General features: G+C 42.1%; 1 protein-coding gene and 1 long non-coding RNA gene across 3 annotated transcripts in view; one reads left to right on the top strand and one right to left on the bottom strand.

Moving 5' to 3' along the window:
- Nucleotides 1–4,693: 4,693 nt before the first annotated feature.
- LOC138744787 (uncharacterized) lies at nucleotides 4,694–11,844 on the bottom strand. Its single transcript, XR_011345763.1, has 2 exons — nucleotides 11,197–11,844; nucleotides 4,694–5,765 (listed from the first exon to the last, which is right to left on the bottom strand). It is a non-coding gene; the product is annotated as an uncharacterized lncRNA (long non-coding RNA).
- Nucleotides 11,211–18,488, top strand: part of LOC138744785 (11-beta-hydroxysteroid dehydrogenase type 2-like) — an 88,107-nt gene continuing 80,829 nt past the window's right edge. The window contains exon 1 of one of the 2 annotated variants that reach the window (XM_069901450.1): nucleotides 11,211–11,765. In XM_069901450.1, the coding sequence (XP_069757551.1) occupies nucleotides 11,471–11,765 (295 nt within the window). In that variant the 5' untranslated portion in view covers nucleotides 11,211–11,470. The remainder of the gene's footprint in view (nucleotides 11,766–18,488) is intronic. The other variant, XM_069901449.1, reaches the window with a different exon arrangement.

Raw genomic sequence — 18,488 nt, forward strand, 5'->3', positions numbered from 1 at the left:
CCCATCTTTGGTATTACTGTAATTACTGCTGACTTACATGAATCTGGCAAGTTTTGTGTTTCTTCAAGTTTTGTGGTTCATTACTTCCAGGAGAGGAGGAATTAATAACTCTTTTAAATGTTTTATAGAATTCTATTGGGAATCCATCCTCTCCAGGTGTTTTATTGTTCAGCAGCTTTTTTAATATATCCTATACTTCCTCTATTTCAAATGGTTTTATCTGTTTGTTCCTTTTCTTGCAATTTCGGCAGTTCTATTTTAACTAAAAACTCTTCTATTTTATAATCTTTCCCCTCGTTCTCAGTTTGGTATAATTGTTCATAAAATTCCTTAAAGTTCTCATTAATCTCCATTGGATTATATGTCATTTGTTTGTCCTTTTTCCTTGATGCCAATACAGTTCTTTTAGCTTGTTCTGTTTTAAGTTGCCAGGCTAATATTTTTTGTGTTTTTTCTTCTAGCTCATAATACTTCTGCTTTATTTTCATTATGTTCTTCTCTACCTTATACATTTGTAATGTTTTGTATTTTATTTTTTTGTCTGCCAATTCTCTCATTTTTGTTATATCATCCCTTTTTACTAATTCCTTTTCTGTACTTACTATCTCCCTTTCCAACTGTTCTATTTCCCAATTGTAGTCCTTTTTCATCTTAGTTACATAACTTTTTATCTGCCCTCTAATGAAAGCTTCCATTTCATCCCATAATATAAATTTGTCTTTCACTGATTCTGTATTTATTTCAAAGTACATTTTAATTTGGCGTTCAATAAATTCTCTCAATTTCTGGCTTTTAAGTAGCATGGAGTTTAACCTCCATGCTTGGTGGGATGTCCTCCAGTTCTATTGTTAATAACAGGGGTGAATGATCAGATAGTAATCTAGCTTTATATTCAGTTTTCCTAACTCTCGCTTGAATATGGGCTGACAACAAAAACATATCAATCCTTGAGTATGTTTTATGCCTACTCGAATAATATGTGTATTCCTTCTCCCTTGGATGCTGTCTCCTCCATATATCCACAAGTTTCATTTCCTGCATTAATTTATCCATAAATTTGGCCACTTTATTCTTTTTGCTTGTCTTTTGTCCAGTTTTATCCAACAATGGATCCAAATTAATGTTATAATCCCCTCCCCTATCAATATATTTCCCCCTGTATCTACAATCTTCAAAAAAATATCTTGCATAAACTTTTGATCCTCTTCATTGAGCAAATTCCAAAATTCTGAATATATCTGACATTTTATCATTACATACCTCCCTGCTGGATCTATTATTTCCTCTTCTCTTTTGATTGGTACATTTTTATTAATTAATATAGCTACACCTCTAGCTTTTGAATTATCTGATGCTGCCGCTATGTGCCCTACCCAGTCTCTCTTTAATTTATTATGTTCCACTTCAGTTAGATGCGTTTCCTGCACAAATGCTATGTCTATTTTTTCTTTTTTCAGGAAATTTAATAGCCTCTTCTGTTTAATTTAGTTGTGTATTCCATTAATATTTATAGTCATATAATTCAACATGCCCATCTCATATCCTGTTTACACCTCATTTCCACTTCTTCACCACCACCATCCACCTTTTCCCCATTTTAATCTCTCAGTTTTCCCTTTTTGAACTCAATGTATGAGAACACATTTAAAACATAAAATACTTCAAAAACTCCCACATCTAATATTCCCTTAACCCCAAATGTCTACCCCCCTCTCTGAGTTGCCCCTTATCCTTGGCCGGGCAACCACAACATCCCTCTCCATTTGGATTGCGAACCCGTTCGCAAGCGTCAACTGATTTCGCAGTGACGGTTATTCTCTCCCACCCAACCCCCTCCAGAAAAGACTTTTTTCTTCACATATAACAAAGCTCACCCTCTTACCCTCCAACTTCCTTTCTTCCATTTTCTTTCCCTTCTTTAGTTCTTACATATATATTTTTTAATATCTTTATATGTATTTTATCGCCGTTCTTCACTTTTGTTACATCTCTCCTTCTGTCCTGCAGGCGTTCTGCAAATTCTCGTGCTTCCTCCGGATCTGAGAACCGTCTGTTTTGCTCCCCAGGGATAAATATTTTAAGCACAGCTGGATATCTTAACATAAATTTATAACCTTTATTCCATTGGATCGATTTTGCTGTATTAAACTTCTTCCTCTTCTTTAAGAGTTCAAAACTTATGTCTGGGTAAAAAAATATTTTTTGACCCTTGTATTCCAATGGTTTATTGCCTTCTCTAATTTTATTCCTTTCCCGCTCCAGTATATTTTCTCTTGTCGTATATCTCAAAGCTTTTACTAAAACGTATCTTTGTTTTTGATGTGTCTGTGGTTTTGGAGCTAGTTTTCTGTGTGCCCTTTCTATTTCCATTCCTTCCTGTACTTCTGTTGTTCCCAGGACCTTTGGGATCCATTCTTTTATAAATTCTTTCATATCTGTGCCTTCTTCATCTTCCTTTAGGCCCACTATCTTTATGTTGTTTTGCCTACTATAATTTTCCAACATATCAATTTTCTGAGCTAACAACTCTTGTGACATTAACTTTTTTTATCACTTTCTTCCAATTTTCTTCTTAAGTCATTCATTTCCATTTCTACAGCCATTTCTCGTTCTTCCACATTTTCTAATCTCTTTCCTATTCTACTCACTTTTTCTTCTGTACTTTTCTTTTTTTTTTAAATTTCACTAAATTCTAATTCTTTTAATGCTCTCATTTGATCTTGAAAATTTTAAAAATCTATATTCTGTCCATCTATTTTACCTTCTATTTCTCTATGCAGATCTTGGTCTTCTTCCTCTTCTTCTGTGTCTGCACCTGTGTTTGTGTCTTCTTCTTCTCTTCCTTGTATCTGTGTCTCTTCTGACTTTCATGATGAGTTGCTTGCCTCCCTTTGCTGGGCTTCTTCTTGCTTGGCTTCTTGCTGCTGGTACTCTTCTTCTGGGCTGCTCATCTGTTGGGCCTCCTGCTGCTGCTCTTCTTTCCTATCACTCCCTTTCCTGTCGCTTTTCTCTTCTTCCAGCTGAGAGCCCTGGTGTCGGACATCCCTCAACTGGTCGTGCTGTGCTTGCCCGCTTCTCAGCTGGGCCACCCTCCCATCAGTGTTCTCCTTTTCCTTAGTGACCGCACTGCGCACATTTTGCAGTCCAGCGGTCGGTGGGGGGGCGGGGTTGTGACTCTGCGGGGTCTTCACCAACCTTGGAGAACGGGCTCTCTTCTCCACAATGGCTTCTCCTTTCTCTTGTGGCATCTTTTCTTCTTTTTTTTTGCCACCTTGCTTGCTGAAGCCTCTCGAACCTATACCTCAAAATCCCATTCTTACACTGGTCATTCCCACAGTGGTCGCTCCACTTCAGCCCCCCTTCCCTTTGTTGTCAATGCAGAAATGTGAAGAAGGACTGGCCTTCCCCAGTGCTTTACAACCGATCCTCTCTTCTCATTCCAAGTCCCACTCTCGCAATTCCCAACAAGAAACAAACCTAATTTAATCCAAGTAAACTGCTAACCCAATAAACCTTGGCAGCTGACCCCTGCCAACTGACGTTAACAATGCTGCTTTTCCCCACCCTCCCCTCATAAATGAACCATTTGCAACCACCACCCATCTCCTGCCTCTACCTCCTCACATCCCCAGCTGCAGCAGTTATTTGATTTTTGTTATCCAGGTCTGATGAGGAGATGTAAATAAAATTGAATGTTGCACAATCATCATCTCTGTATCAGGACTGAAGGATCTTACTGAGGAAACTCTGGATTTGGGTGAGGAACGTTGCTCTAGAAAACTCCTCTATAGATGCTCTTTTGTACATGGTCTGTTTCCTTTGCTGCCCTTTGTTTTTGGTTTATCAGGATGTCTTGATACCACACACCACTAAACGCTGCCTTGCATTTAAGGGTGTCCCTCTTGCCTCACTGCCAGAGTTCTGCTGTTTGAAACATATTGGTACCAAATTTGAGTGATCCTGGCTAAGTTGAACAACAGCTGTTCGTTTTCCTCTCTTCCACCAATAGTTGAGTCAGAGATGTCCTGATAATAGACCAACTTACTTAAATGAGCAGTGTTTCCAACCTAAAACCGCCTTCTCAGAAATACCCAACCCGGTGTTGCTACATTTGTTGAAAATAACTCTTTGAACACTTATCTACGAGATTTTATATTAAAGTGAATAATTTAGTGCCCCTCTGTGGACTTTAATGTTTTCATGGCCCTCTCCCAACCCCATCAAAAAATGTTTTGGTCATGTGCCCCAGCCACCATCCTGAATCCATTTGGAGTAAACTGCTAATCACCAGCTTTGGCTGGTGATCCCTGCAAACTAACTTTGGCAATGTTGCTCTCACCCACCCTCCCCTCACAAAAGAACTATTTGCAAATCAACACACATCTCCCTTCCTAATCTCATCTGATTCAAATTCATGGAAATCGATTCTCAAATTCTGACCCATCTTTCCTTCAATTGTGGTTTGAATCCTTCCAATTCCCATATCTGACCTTTCAATACCCACTCATGACCCTGCTCGGACCGTCAAGCTACCATCCTACATTTCCCTTCTCAACACTTCCACACCTTTCCCCAGGGCATCTCTGCTGTGTCCACGAGGGTGAAACCCCATGAGAATGACCTTATTGTCATATATATTGAACAATGTACAAATGCACTGTGTCAGAAACACAAATTCTCACAAATGAGTCTCTTTAAGATCGGTGACACGACAAGCTTTATTCTCAAGTCTGCAGAGTTGGCCTCAACCGGCTTCTTGCCAAGTCGAGCCCTGATACATACAGTGCATTGTTTTTTATACAATTTGCTTGTCCTTCGGCATCTCCACTACACTGCTTTAATTGGTTAGTTTTTGCAGAATCATCCTGATTACTGTTAGTCACACACACCACGATCATTCATGACCTCTGCTCACACCAAATTCTGTTTTTCACTCTTTATCAATCTTTGGCTCCTGCATGTCTCTCTGTAGTTAAATCTGTTGCAAGTCTTTTGTAACATTTTCCAGCTAAACTCCAGTGGTTAGCCCCCTTTTATGACTAATCATCACATTTTAACTTAAACCCTTTTTAACCCAAATTCTCTATCTATAACAATCCACCCCTTTCTTTCTTTAAAATGTGTGTACTATTGCTGAATGGGGATCTTAACCCAGGGAAGAGAACCATCTTCTGCTATCAGGCCAACCGTTAAGAGGGAAAGGAGTGCGATTAGGAATCTGTATATAATAACTCACACTACTTCCCTCGTGCTCCGTACAAGGGGTATATGGATGTTGGGTGGTGTTGTCTGCCCAGCATTTCTTAGAAACTGAGGTATGGGAAATGAAACTACCCTCCTGTCTTTCCCAAGTGCGGTCCTGAAAAAGGACTACTGTGTCTCTGCACCTCTTACACTTCAGACCTGACAAAGACAGAGGCAAACCAAGAAAAACCAAAGCATATAACAATAACATTGTCAATCAAGTCCTCCTGCAAAGTCGCAAAGTAAGAGGACTGTCCCCAGGAACACAAGTCCAATCTGAGTCCGTGTCAGGGTCCTGAGGCGCCTCTACAGGTCCCTTAAATCTGGATGCGTGCGTCCACCCCCTCTCTATGTTCGCACTGCAGCCTCTGTAGTCAAGAGAACTTGGAATGGACCTTCCCACTGTGGCCGGAGTCTTTCAGTTTTCCAGGTCTTGATGAGGATCCAGTCTCCCGGTTCCACCTTGTGTAGAGAGAAGTCTAAGGGCGGTGTTTGTCTCAATAGTCCCCTCTTCTGTAAATCTGTAAGAGAGCGTGACAGTGCCTGTAAATAGTTCCTAACAAAAATATCCCCTTCCCCCAAGGTGGGACACCCCTCAACTTTACTCCAGAAGGGAAGCCCAAACATCCCTGCGTGGGGCAGTACGAATTCTCAATGAGGCCAGGGGCAGACACTTTATCCAAGGCATTTTAGTCTCCACCATTAATTTTGTCAACTGCGTCTTTAGGGTTCCATTCATACGCTCAACCCTCCCTGAGCTTTGCAGATGCCAAGGGGTATGCAGTTTCCAAGAGACTTGCAGGGCATCACAAATCAATTGGTGAACTTTGGAGCAAAAGTGTTGACCCCTGTCCGAGTCTATAGAATCCATTATGCCATATCTGGGGATCACATGCTCTAGGAGGAGGCGAGCTACCATGGAGGCAGTAGCATTCACTGTTGGGAAGGCTTCCACCCATCGGGTAAAGTGATCTACCATCACCAACAGATACTTCCACCTTTGGACCTGAGGTAACTCCGTGAAGTCGATCTGGATTCTTTGGAAGGGGCGTATTGCCAACGGTTGACCTCCCACGGTGCCCGTCCTCATTACCTTCTTATTAATTCTTGTGCGGATGTGGCAGTTCTGCACGTCCTGTTGGGCCAAAGTGTAGATCCCCTTACACACATAGTCTCGAAGCACTGTGTCGCACAAGGCCTGGGTGCCCCAGTGGCTCTGATGATGCAGGTGTTTTAAAATATTGCGAGTTATTTCCTTATTTAGAACCATTCTTCCATCTGGGGTCTTCCATGTTCCATCCGGCAGTCGGCATGCGCCCAGCTGAGCCATGTCCGTTTCTTCCTTAGCAGTGAAAATGGGAGCCTTTTCTATACCTGGTCTTACTGGGATTAAGGTCAGCAAGCGGACTTTCCGTTGCATGGCCACCCTTTTGGCCTCTTCATCAGCCCGTCTGTTCCCAATCGCGGTCGGGGTATCTCCTCTCTGATGGCCTGGTATGTAGACCACTGCTATTTCCCGGGGTAATGTCAGGGCTTCCAGGGTCAGAGTAATCATCTGTTCATGTGCCAAGTCCTTCCCTCTTGATGTAATCAGACCGCGCTCCTTCCAGATCTTACCAAAGGTATGCACTACCCCGCATGCGTATTTGGAATCAGTGTAAATTGTCCCAGTTTTCTCTGCCAGTACTCTGAGGGCCCTCTGCAAGGCATATAGTTCGCAGGACTGTGCCGACCAGCTTCCGGGTAGCCTCGCAGATTCTACCACTTCCCAAGCATCTCCTTCTATTATGGCATACCCGCTTCTCCTCATTCCGTCAACACATCTGGCGGAGCCGTCAATGTAGAATTCATACCCCTCTCCCGGGGGGTATCGTGAAGGTCCTCTCGGGTCTTGGTCTGGAGATCTGTCAACTCGACACAGTCGTGCTCCACTTCTTCCCGTTTCACCGCTGTATAAAAACTGAGCTGGGTTGCAACTATTATTCTTAGCAGACTGTAGGTCTTTTCCGACTATTAAAATGGTCTCGTACTTTAATATGCGGGAATCAGTCAGCCATCGATGGGCGGTTTGTGCTAATAGAACACCCACAGAGTGGGGGGTGTACACAATCATCCTTCCTCCAAAAGTGAGTTTGCGTGCCTCCTCCACCAACAGAGCAGCAGCCGCTACTCCCTGGATGCACGTCGGCCATCCACGAGACACTGGGTCCATCATTTTGGACAGGAAGGCCACTGGGTGTCGCTGGCCGCCTTTTTCCTGCGTCAGAACCCCCACAGCTGTTCCTTGATTATGGGTGACGAATAGCTGGAAAGGTTGCTTCAAAGAGGGCAGAGTGAGTACCGGGGCCCGTGTCAGGCGACACTTCAGGTCCTCAAACCATCCCTTCTCCTCCTGGGTCCATTTCAATGGATGTTCATCCTCATTTGTCAGCTTTTCATACATAAACTTCACCAACGCCGAGTAGTCCTCTATCCATAACCTGCAGTAACCTAAGAGCCCCAGGAATTGTCTTATTTCCTTCTTATTACGGGGTAACGGCATTCTGGTGATTCCCGCAATCCTTTCAGGGGTAATCCATTTCTGTCCTTTACTTATCTGGTGTCCTAGGTACACCACAGTCCTCTCAACGAACTGTAACTTGTTCCTGGACACTCGCAGACCCTTTTTCCCTAGATAGTTCAAGAGTCTAATTGTATCTCCCCTCATTTCTTGTTCCTTGGGCCCTGATAACAGCAGATCATCCACATACTGCATCAATTGGGAGTCATTGGACCGTGGATAGTCCGCCAAGATCTGTTCTAGCATTTGTCCAAACAGGTTCGGAGATTCAATGAACCCTTGGGGCAATACGGTCCACCGAAGCTGCCTCCGTCTACCTGTCCATGGATTCTCCCATTCAAACGCGAACATATCTCTACTTCCCTCTTCTAAACCAGGGGTCGCGAGTTCAAATCTCGCTGGGGCCTCCATAGGATCCATCCGGTTTCTTCACTGGGAGTATGGGGGTGTTATAGGGTGACATACATTCCTCCAATAGTCCGTCCCGTATCAGGGTCTCGATTACCGGCTGTAGCCCCTTCCTCCCTTCCAAAGAAATAGGATACTGACGTTTCCTTACCGGCTGATGACCTGGTATTAATGTGACATGTAAAGGTGGGATGTCCAGACCTCCTCGATTTCCCTTCTTATACCAGACTCTCTCGTCAATCTGCCGTTCGTCTTCCTCCTTCAGAACACAGAGGTGGACACGCACTTCTCCGTCCACAATGAGAGCACCCAGACCTAGGAGAGCCTGTATATCTCTTCCTAAGAGGTTAATTCCGGCCGACGGTAACAACAAGAGGTCCTGTACCCCTTCTCTCCCTTCCAACCTTACTGTCACTTGGGGAATTATTGATACAGTCCTGGGAGCCCCTTCTATCCCAGAAATTTTCAAATCGCTTTTTACAGGTTCGGTCCCAGTTGGCACAGTTATTACACTACTTCATTCCGCTCCCGTGTCCACCATAAACACCACCTCTTCTTCCTGGGGACCAATTTTCAGTTTTACCAGGGGTTCCCTCTTATACTTGGTCCCCAACACCCGGAACCCCTGACCCCCCTAATCTTCTTCCATGAGTTCGAGGGTCCGCACTTCCCTCCTATATCGGGGGCATTCCCTCTTGAAGTGTCCTTCCTCGTTACAGTAATAGCACTTAGCGGGTCTCCTGGGTCTCCACTCTCTTGGATTTCTTGGGTTGCTTAAAGGGGGGTTTTGTCTCCTTTCCTCTCTAGACCCGGCATTTACCTGCCGGATAGTCTGTACCATAATCTTCGCTGCCCTCTTTTGACCTTCCTCTTCCCTCCGCACATATACCCTTTGTGCCTTTCATTCCAGTCCTCCTCCTTTTCTAGTTTCTTCCTAATGTCCTGCCACGATTTGGACACAAATTCGATTCGAATAAGCTGTTCACCCATTGGTGTACTAGGGTCCACACCCGCATACTGTTGGACATTCTTTCTCACCCTCTCCAAGAAATCAGTAGGGGACTCATCTTTCCCCTGGTGGTTCCCAAATGCCTTGGCGAAATTGTGACCCTTTGGCACAGCCTCCCGTATCCCTTTAATCGTCCACTCTCTGTAGTGTCTCATATTTGTCAATCCCTCGGGTGTTCGTTTGTCCCACCTGGGTTCATTCAGGGGATATTTTTGTTCATGGGGTCTGGGGTCCCCAGGTTGTTCACGTTCCCACATAAGGAGGGCAGCCTGTCGAATCATCTGCCTCTCCTGGGGTGAGAATAATGTTCCCATTATTGCATGCATCTCTTCCCAGGTATATGTGTTTGGTCCCAGGAACTGGTCGAACTGTTCGGCCAGTCCCATGGGATCTTCCAACAGATTTTTCATTTCCTTCTCCCTCCAGCAGCAAGTTTCCCTCGGGCGCCGTGGGCGCCTGGGGAACATAAGGAGGGGGGAGGTTGTCCAAAGGTTCCCACTTCTTTTCTCCTGCTACCCCCAATTTAAAATATTTTGTTAAGGATCCTGGCCAGGGAACCCAACAAAATGCATACGCTGACTCTTCTTGATTCACCTTTGGTCTCGAGTTTACATATATGTTTAATGCTTGTCTAACCCAATCCTCGTCGGATCCGAATTTCGGCCACCAGACCGAGGAACCTTTAATAGGCTGTTTCGACCAAAGGAGACAATATTGAACTATCTTTCTCTTGTCTTTGTCTCGATATCATCTACTATCCCAATTTTCAAACATTCTCCCCAAAGGGCTGTCAGGGGGAACCCCCGGGAAAAGTCCCGATCCCTCAGACGAGCCCTTAGACTTTGTTCCTCCCATTTTCCCACCTAGATCCGTTTATCGTGGCTGAGGACCCCCTTCGTTTTTGGGACCCCACTCCCTTTCGTCTCGGTCGCCTCGTCGGAGGTACTATCCCTCCTTCGGTTCCCGCCGAGGTTTCCCTGGGGTCTATCCTAAGGTCCCACGACGGGGTCCTCACGCCACCCTCTTTACACCTTATTTATATTTTTACTCCGTCATGACTGTTACCTGGGTGGTCTCGTCCGTCAATCCCCACACCACAATCGTAAGTCGTCACTTACCGGTGTCTTCCTGGGGATTGAACCATCACCCCTCTCCTTTTCGTCTTGTCGTGTCACCTTGTCCGGATACCACTCGCTCAAGCCGCCCGAGGCGACGAGCAAGGGACTAGGAGCCGCTGAACTCAGCGGGGTGCACCACCTCCGACGTCCCCCTTTCTCGCCTCCCCCCACGGCCGGAGTGTAGATCCCGGTCGAGCCCCCAAATTGTCAGAAACACAAATTCTCACAAATGAGTCTCTTTAAGATCGGTGACACGACAAGCTTTATTCTCAAGTCTGCAGAGTTGGACTCAACCGGCTTCTTGCCAAGTCGAGCCCTGATACATACAGTGCATTGTTTTTTATACAATTTGCTTGTCCTTCGGCATCTCCACTACACTGCTTTAATTGGTTAGTTTTTGCAGAATCATCCTGATTACTGTTAGTCACGCACACCACGATCATTCATGACCTCTGCTCACACCAAATTCTGTTTTTCACTCTTTATCAATCTTTGGCTCCTGCATGTCTCTCTGTAGTTAAATCTGTTGCAAGTCTGTTGTAACATTTTCCAGCTAAACTCCAGTGGTTAGCCCCCTTTTATGACTAATCATCACATTTTAACTTAAACCCTTTTTAACCCAAATTCTCTATCTATAACACACTGAACATGCTCATCCTGGCCCATTTGTTACTCATGCAGGCTTCTTGCGTGTGTAATGATAGGATTTATGATCACACATGAGTATCATGTACATACCCACATACACTCATGTCATCCTTGCATTCAGGACCACTTTTTCAGGCCAAAAAGGAGGGAGAGCGTACATGCATCGTTCAAGCTCGGGGGGGGGGGGGCGGGGGGCATCAGTTCTGTACCTTTTTGCTGAAAGCAGCAGCGAGGGCGGGTTGTGGCCAGAGTGTTGGGCATTCTTTCTGCCGGCTCTCCATTCGGACTTTGACCTTTCTTCCATCAAAGAATTGCCAATGGTGAATCAATCAAAGGTCATTCTTCTCCCAGTCAAATCTTTTATGCCCTCTCTTCCCCTCCGGGTCAGCAATTCAGCGGGAGAGTCCTGTCCCCGTTACTTGCAGCCCGAACCCTGACCGCCGACCTCCACAATCTTCACTGAGACAGTGATTTGTGCCGGACATGCAACTTCGAGACGCAATGGGGAACGGCAGCAGTTTCGCTCTCAGCTTGTATGCGGTTATCGCCATAGCCTTCGGGGCAGCAGTTGTGATCCATTTACGGAAAACGCATGTGAACGTGAGCCTCTCCACTTGGATGTTTCTGCTGTTGCTCTCTTCTGGGTTCTCCCTGTCTTACAGATACTTCCCGCAACACGTTGGCATCGTTAGTTTCGCTCTGTGCTGCTCCCTGGCCTATCGATCCATCCGTTCCTGTGGAGTTCTTTCTCCGCAAGGGAAGACTGTTCTTATTACTGGTAAGCAAAAGAATTGGTTTCCAATCTATCTGATGGAATATTTGGGGATGTTTTGGGGAGATAAATTGGGGTACTGAAGAATTCCTATTCAGTGACTTCCAGAAACTATGGAGAATGCTATGCACATTTCACAAGTAGGTGCTCATTGAAATGATGTCATGAAAATGAATGGGCTGGAGTCAGGCCGTCGGGCATTTTTGCAAGGCCTGACCTCGCAGCAAAGTGCTCACTGAGAGGTTTGTTGTTTACGTAAAACAACAGATAGGAGCAGAAGACTAACTCCTATTGTTTGCTGGAGAAGGTTGGGGTGGGGGTGGGGTTTCCAAGTGAGAGAGAGAAGGACCTGTGGCTGGTAGTTGGAATCTCAGAGGGAGAGAGAGACTGAACAGGTCAGCCGGGCGAAGCTTGTTGCAACTAAAACAGAAGCTCCAGAGTGGCGGATGGCTGGAAGTACTCTCTGTCTGATGTTTATCTTGGAATAAGAGGAACAGAAAAGAACTCTGTAATAGCCTGAAAGAAAGAGGTTATCATCTAGAGAACCCTGATGGGGCAAGACATTGAGGTGACTAATGGTGGTACCTCAGTTGTGGAAATCCTGGAACAACAAATCTCTATCTGCAAACCTACAAGAACCTTCCTGAGTGGTAAACATTTACCTTTCGAGCACCAAAGCCTGGTGAACTTTATACATGTTAAATTCTGTGCACAGTATGGTGATTGCCTGCAACCAGAGAACTTGGAAGAAGTTCACACACACACACACACACACACACACACACACACACACACACACACATTACATACACTGCACTTAGAATTAGAAGGGGATTAATTTGGGTTAGTTAAGTATAGAGTCAAGTTAATATTTGATTCTATTTTCATGTTTAAAGTTGATTAAAAATAATTTTTGTTTTAAATTCTGTGGACTGTATAACAATTGTCTGCAACCAGAGAACTTGGAAGAGTGAGAAGTGAGATTGAACTGTGACCCAAAGAAATTTTCTTAAATTTACACACACATTACATACACGTGCTCTTAGAATTAGAAGGGGGTTAAGTTGGGTGGTTTAAAAGATGATTAAAAACAACTTTTGTTTAAGTAGCTACTTGTCGTAATGAATGTCTATTGCTGCTGGGTTTTGGGGTCCTTTGGGCTCATAACACTATGCTTCATCTTGTATTCGTATGTGTGAGTTATTTTTTAAAAAATATTTTATTTATTAGAAAACAAAGTAATAACCACAATTACAGAATTAGAATTAACAAATTATCAAAAAGCAATTTACATGGTTGCATATAAAAAACATCTAAAAAAATCTACAAACATAACCCCCACTCCCCTCTACCCCTTCCCTTAACCTAAATCTACTCCCTATTCCCCATTTAAAAAAAGAGAGAAAAAAAGAAAAGAGATAAGAACAACTTCAATGTGGAGATCCAGCCACACTCAACCAGTTTCAGATTTTCAAATTAAAATAATCCAAATATGGACTCGAAATCTTATTAAATCTATAATATTGATCTCTTAAATTGTTATCTTCACCATTAGAATGCATGTCCTCATTTCGGAATGCCATTTTTGTAAACTAAGCTCCATCTGATCTTTCCATGAAACAGCTATACATGTGTGAGTTCCTAGACAACACATGGATGAAGGAAAAAGTTCTTTACTTTAAAGTTGTTATAAACAGCACCATGAGGTTGCAAGCCTCCATTACAGCTCTTGCATGCTGTGTATTGCTATGTGTCAGTCCCCTGCTGGCAGCCCAGTCTAATCAAAGGGGAACTATAATCAAGGCTTTGCTAGTGACCAGGCAGCCATGATCTTATCATTACATCTCCCCTTCTTGAAACAGAAATTCTTTACTTTTAACTAACATGTTTTCTTTGTATAACTCTTCAATTTTAACTTTAACACCAGGAACTTACACTTTCATTATTATCAACATTAGTAACATTTTTTAAACTTGCTTTGTGTGTTCACATTTATATACACAAAAACCTGAAGAGCATATAAGATAGCACTTCTTCATTCTATAACAGGAGTCTTTAAACTTGCTCAATGAGTATCTTAGGAGGATTCACGTGTCTTGACGATCTCCTGATTGATTGTCCTTGAATCTGAGTTGTTGCCTCAGATGATGTCTTCTCAGATGTGCATTCAGGTTGTTCAACAGTATCCATCTTTCTATCTACTGTGGCTGGTACCATTCAAGGGAATTTGGTTGCGATTGTTGAAGGTCAATCATCTTAGCTAGAAGATGGGCAGTACCCAAGCCCAGCCATAGGATCATAGAACCATAATACAAAAATGGGCCCTTCATCCCTTCTAGTTTGTGCCATACTATTATTTGGCCTAGTCCCACTGACCTGTTCCCAGTCCATAGTCTACCATACCACTCCCATCCATGTATCTGTTCAAATTCTTCTTAAATGTTAAAATTGAGCCTGCATTCTAGCTGGCAGCTCGTTCCACACTCTCACCATTCTCTATGTGAAGATGTTCTCCCTCACATTTGCCCTAAAATTTTCCCCTTTCACTCTTAACCCATCCACTCACCTCTGTAGATGACACTTTCCAATCTCTTGTATTTCCCAATTTCAAAACATATCATCTTCACAGAAAGCTTTGATATTCTGAATCGCATCTTATCAATCCAAATAAATCAAACTTCATAATTGCAGCTTTATGTAGCCTTTAATTAGTTAATATAAATTTATAATATTTGCATAACTTTGCATTGAGATTTTCATAATGAAGAATTAATAAAGCATGCTGTAAAATAATAATGATATTCCACTTTAAACAAATAAACAAATTAAAATGATTATTAAGATGATTAAAATGAATTAAAATTAATATCAAAGAAAAGTATTTTGAGATCTTGTGTCTCCCTCCGAATATTGAATGGAAGCTCCCCTTTCGCCTGGATATTATGACATCATAGAAACTATGGTACACTACAAAAACAATTTATCCTTAAAGGGAAAGACATAAAATAATCACAAACACAAGGTTTCAACCCTTACATTCTGGCCCCTAATTATTATAATAGACATTAATGACTAATACATAATAATTGCTATTATAGATACAAAAGTAAATATAAAATTAGAAATCAAAACTTTTTGCTTCTTATAAAAGACAAATTTTAGTAATAGATCAATTTAAGTAACGAGTCTTAGTTTTAATGTGCACGTGCTGAACGAAACCTTTCTTGTCCGGAACTGTATCCACGATTTTCCCCAGCAACCAAGAATTTCTTGGTGCAGTCATCCATAATAATTACTATGTCTCTGCATACTAAATTGCATTTATCTTTAGACCATTTTTGTCTCTCGTAATAATGAAAGCTATTCTTTAACCCGTCTTTTCCAGAATAAATCCGCAATAAACTGTACTTGTCTCCATCTGCATCTTGCATAAATATCTTCTTTCTGAAATTGACCTAGCGGCATTAAAGGTTTAGATTTAAGAAGTAAAAGATGATTTGGTGTAAGTTCCTCAATGTTATTTGAATCGATAGAAACTTTAGTTATTGGACGACTATTTAAAATAGCTTCAATCTCACACAATACTGTCTGAAGATTGTCATCATTCAGCATTTGATTATTCAAAATGGAATTAAGAATTTTCTTGATTGATCTAATCATTCTTTCCCACACACCATCTGTAGGTGGGTTAAATATCCAATTAATTTCCTTTTGAAGTAATGAATCATGAATTTGATGTTGATTCCAATTTTGAATTGCTTTTCGTAACTCTAGTTGAGCTCCTCTAAAATTAGATCCATTATCAGAACTGTTAGGTCTGCTTTGTTCATGAATGAGTGAGACAAACACCAGGCTGAGTCGAAATCAGGGTTCTTTGTTCTTTATTACCGGATTGTAACACTTGCGACCAACCAAGTTAGTCGGAGAATGCATTCTGCCGTTATCAGCAAAATGGTGATTTTTTATACCCTTGGATACATGCTTAGAACATCATCATATCATTACTTGTCCAATGACTAAAACTGTTGCTATCCTTTCCCTGCTAGCTTCCTGCCTCTCAATCCATCAATGTCTCTCTTATCTTGTAAGTACAAGGATGCATTCTGTTACTCCTTAGTACTGGGTGACTCCTTCTCCGGTCCCATCTCATGATGTTTTACCTAACAGGAGTACAAGGACACCTCCCCTTCTTGTTACTGCCCTGTACAGGGTAACTCCCTACACATTCCCATCTCATGATGTTTTACCTTACAGAACGTAACTTCTTTACTTGACCATGTCTGGTGATAAGACATCAAAGAACATTGATAAAAGAGTCTGTATGAAGTGAGGATGCTACTTCAATATGAATTGTTGTCATAGTCAAAAAACAAGTAAAAATAGCTCCGTATTGCTTTTCAGCACTTCTTCCTTGTTTTAGTTGAAAAGGACCAAAATAATCAACTCCCACATATGTAAATGAAGGTTCATAAGGTGAAACTCTGTCCTCTTAATGGTCCATTAATTGTCCATCCAAGCAACGTTTCTGTCATTTTGACTCCTTATTACTTCTAGAGATTCGAGAGCTTTTGGTGCATCTCATCCAATTAACATCTCGACTTTTAGTATCAATCTTGGGTAAACAAACATCTTTTAGATGATCCCACTGTTTGATATCCTCCTGAGATGGAATATTCTCCCTGTTCACAGGCATTGTCTTCTGAGCATATAAACTTGGAAGATCACAAAATTCATTGCTATTCAATTCAGGAATCTGTAAACCTGAAACTATATTAGTTTCAATGTTCTTTTCATCATTCATTGTCTCCAACATGATTTGTGATCTTTTAACCTGAAGATTAAGCTTATTCATTAATTCAATAGTACAAAATGATGTGGCTCTTCCTGCATCAAGAAATGCATGAAGCTTCCTTTGTTAGCTTTAACCTGCATGGGAATTATCGAGAGAGCTTTGTGCCTGTCCCCAGAAAGACTGTTTGTCTGAACTGAAACTGAGGCATTCTCTTTGATTGTGTCTTTAGACTTGGATCCGAATTGTTTGACATTCTCCTCAACTTTACTTCGTTGAGTATGCAATAACTTGGGATGTTTTAAACTGCATATATCACAACTGAGTTGCTTGTTACAAGTTTTGCTGATGTGTCCTTTACACAAACAACCAAAACTTATTCCATTCTTCTTTAAAAAGGTTAATTTTTTTGTCATACAATTTTTTTTCACCAATCGTGAACATTTTTCTAAAGCATGCTTATCTTTGTTCCTCTGCATTCCACAATGCCCTCCCCTTAACTGCATAAGTCCTGGTTATTTTTTTCTGAAATCCAGCACCTCGCACTCGTCTACATTAAATTCCATCTGCCATCTTTCCAAACAAACCAAATCCTTTTGTAATCCAAGAAAACCTTCCTCACTATCCACCACTCCTATTTTCATATTATCTGCATTCTTGCTTACCTAGTTAACTACCCCCTCCTCCAAATCATTAATATAAATGATAAACAACAGGGGACCCAGTACCGATGTAACAATATTAATATTTGGGGAGAATTTATAAGATTTAGAGTAGATCATGTACATAAACACATTTTGGAACAGATCTTATTTGAAAGACTGAAGAATTCACATTGCAAGATCTCTGGAGAATGTAAGCACCTTTCACAAGTAGGTGTTAATTGAACTGACATCATAAAATGCTTGACCATTGTCTTGCTGGAGTCATGCTGTCTATCAGTACCCTTTCTGAAAAGTGCTCATAGAAAGGTCACTCCTGGATTTTGTTTATCTAACAACAGATGGGAGCAGAAGAAAGAACCTGTTTAGCTCAGGAAAGTGGGGGGTTTTGCAAGACATGAGACACATACTCTCTTTGGAATTGGAAGAGAGAGAGAGAGAGAGAGAGAGGGTTGAGTTAACAGCTCAGTCAGTATGTGGGACACTGACAAGTAACTGAAAAGTGCAATCCAGGGAAAACTGTTTGAAACTAATGAAAGCAAGTTCCAGAGCAGTAGATGGCTGGAAGTGCTATCTGTCTGATGTTTCTCTTGAAATAGAGGAAGGAATGGAACTCTGTGGTAGCTTGAGGAAAGAGGTTACCATCTAAAAGACCCTGATGGGGCAAGTTTCATCAACGAGACCCTGAGGTGACTAGTGGTGGTGCCTCAGTTGTGGAAATCCTGGAGCAACAAATATCTCTCTCTGCAAACCCTACAAGAACCTTCCTGAGCAGTAAACATTTACCTTTCAAGCACCAAGCTTGGTGAACTTTATAGATGTTAATTTCTGTGCACAGTATGGTGATTGCCTGCAACCAGAGAACTTGGAAGAAGAAGTGAGATTGAACTGTGAATCAAAGAACTTTTCTTAAATTCACACACACACATTACATACACCTGCACTTAGAATTAGAAGGGGATTAATTTGGGTTAGTTAAGTATAGAGTTAAGTTAATGTTTGGTTCTATTTTCATGTTTAAAGTTGATTAAAAATAACTTTTGTTTTAAAAGCCGCTTGTCTTGGTGAATGTCCATTGCTGCTGGGTTTTGGGGTCCTTTGGGCTTGTAACACTGATCCCTGAGGCACACCACTCGTCACAGGCTTCCATCCTGACAGACAATTGTCCACCATGACTTTCTGCTGTCTATCTTCCAGCCACCTCTGAACCCATCTCACTATCTCTCTATTAATCCCTAATGATTGAACTTTCCTTACTAACCTTACATGTGGAATCTT

This window comes from Narcine bancroftii, chromosome 10, assembly GCF_036971445.1.
Source record: "Narcine bancroftii isolate sNarBan1 chromosome 10, sNarBan1.hap1, whole genome shotgun sequence".
NCBI lineage: Eukaryota > Metazoa > Chordata > Chondrichthyes > Torpediniformes > Narcinidae > Narcine > Narcine bancroftii.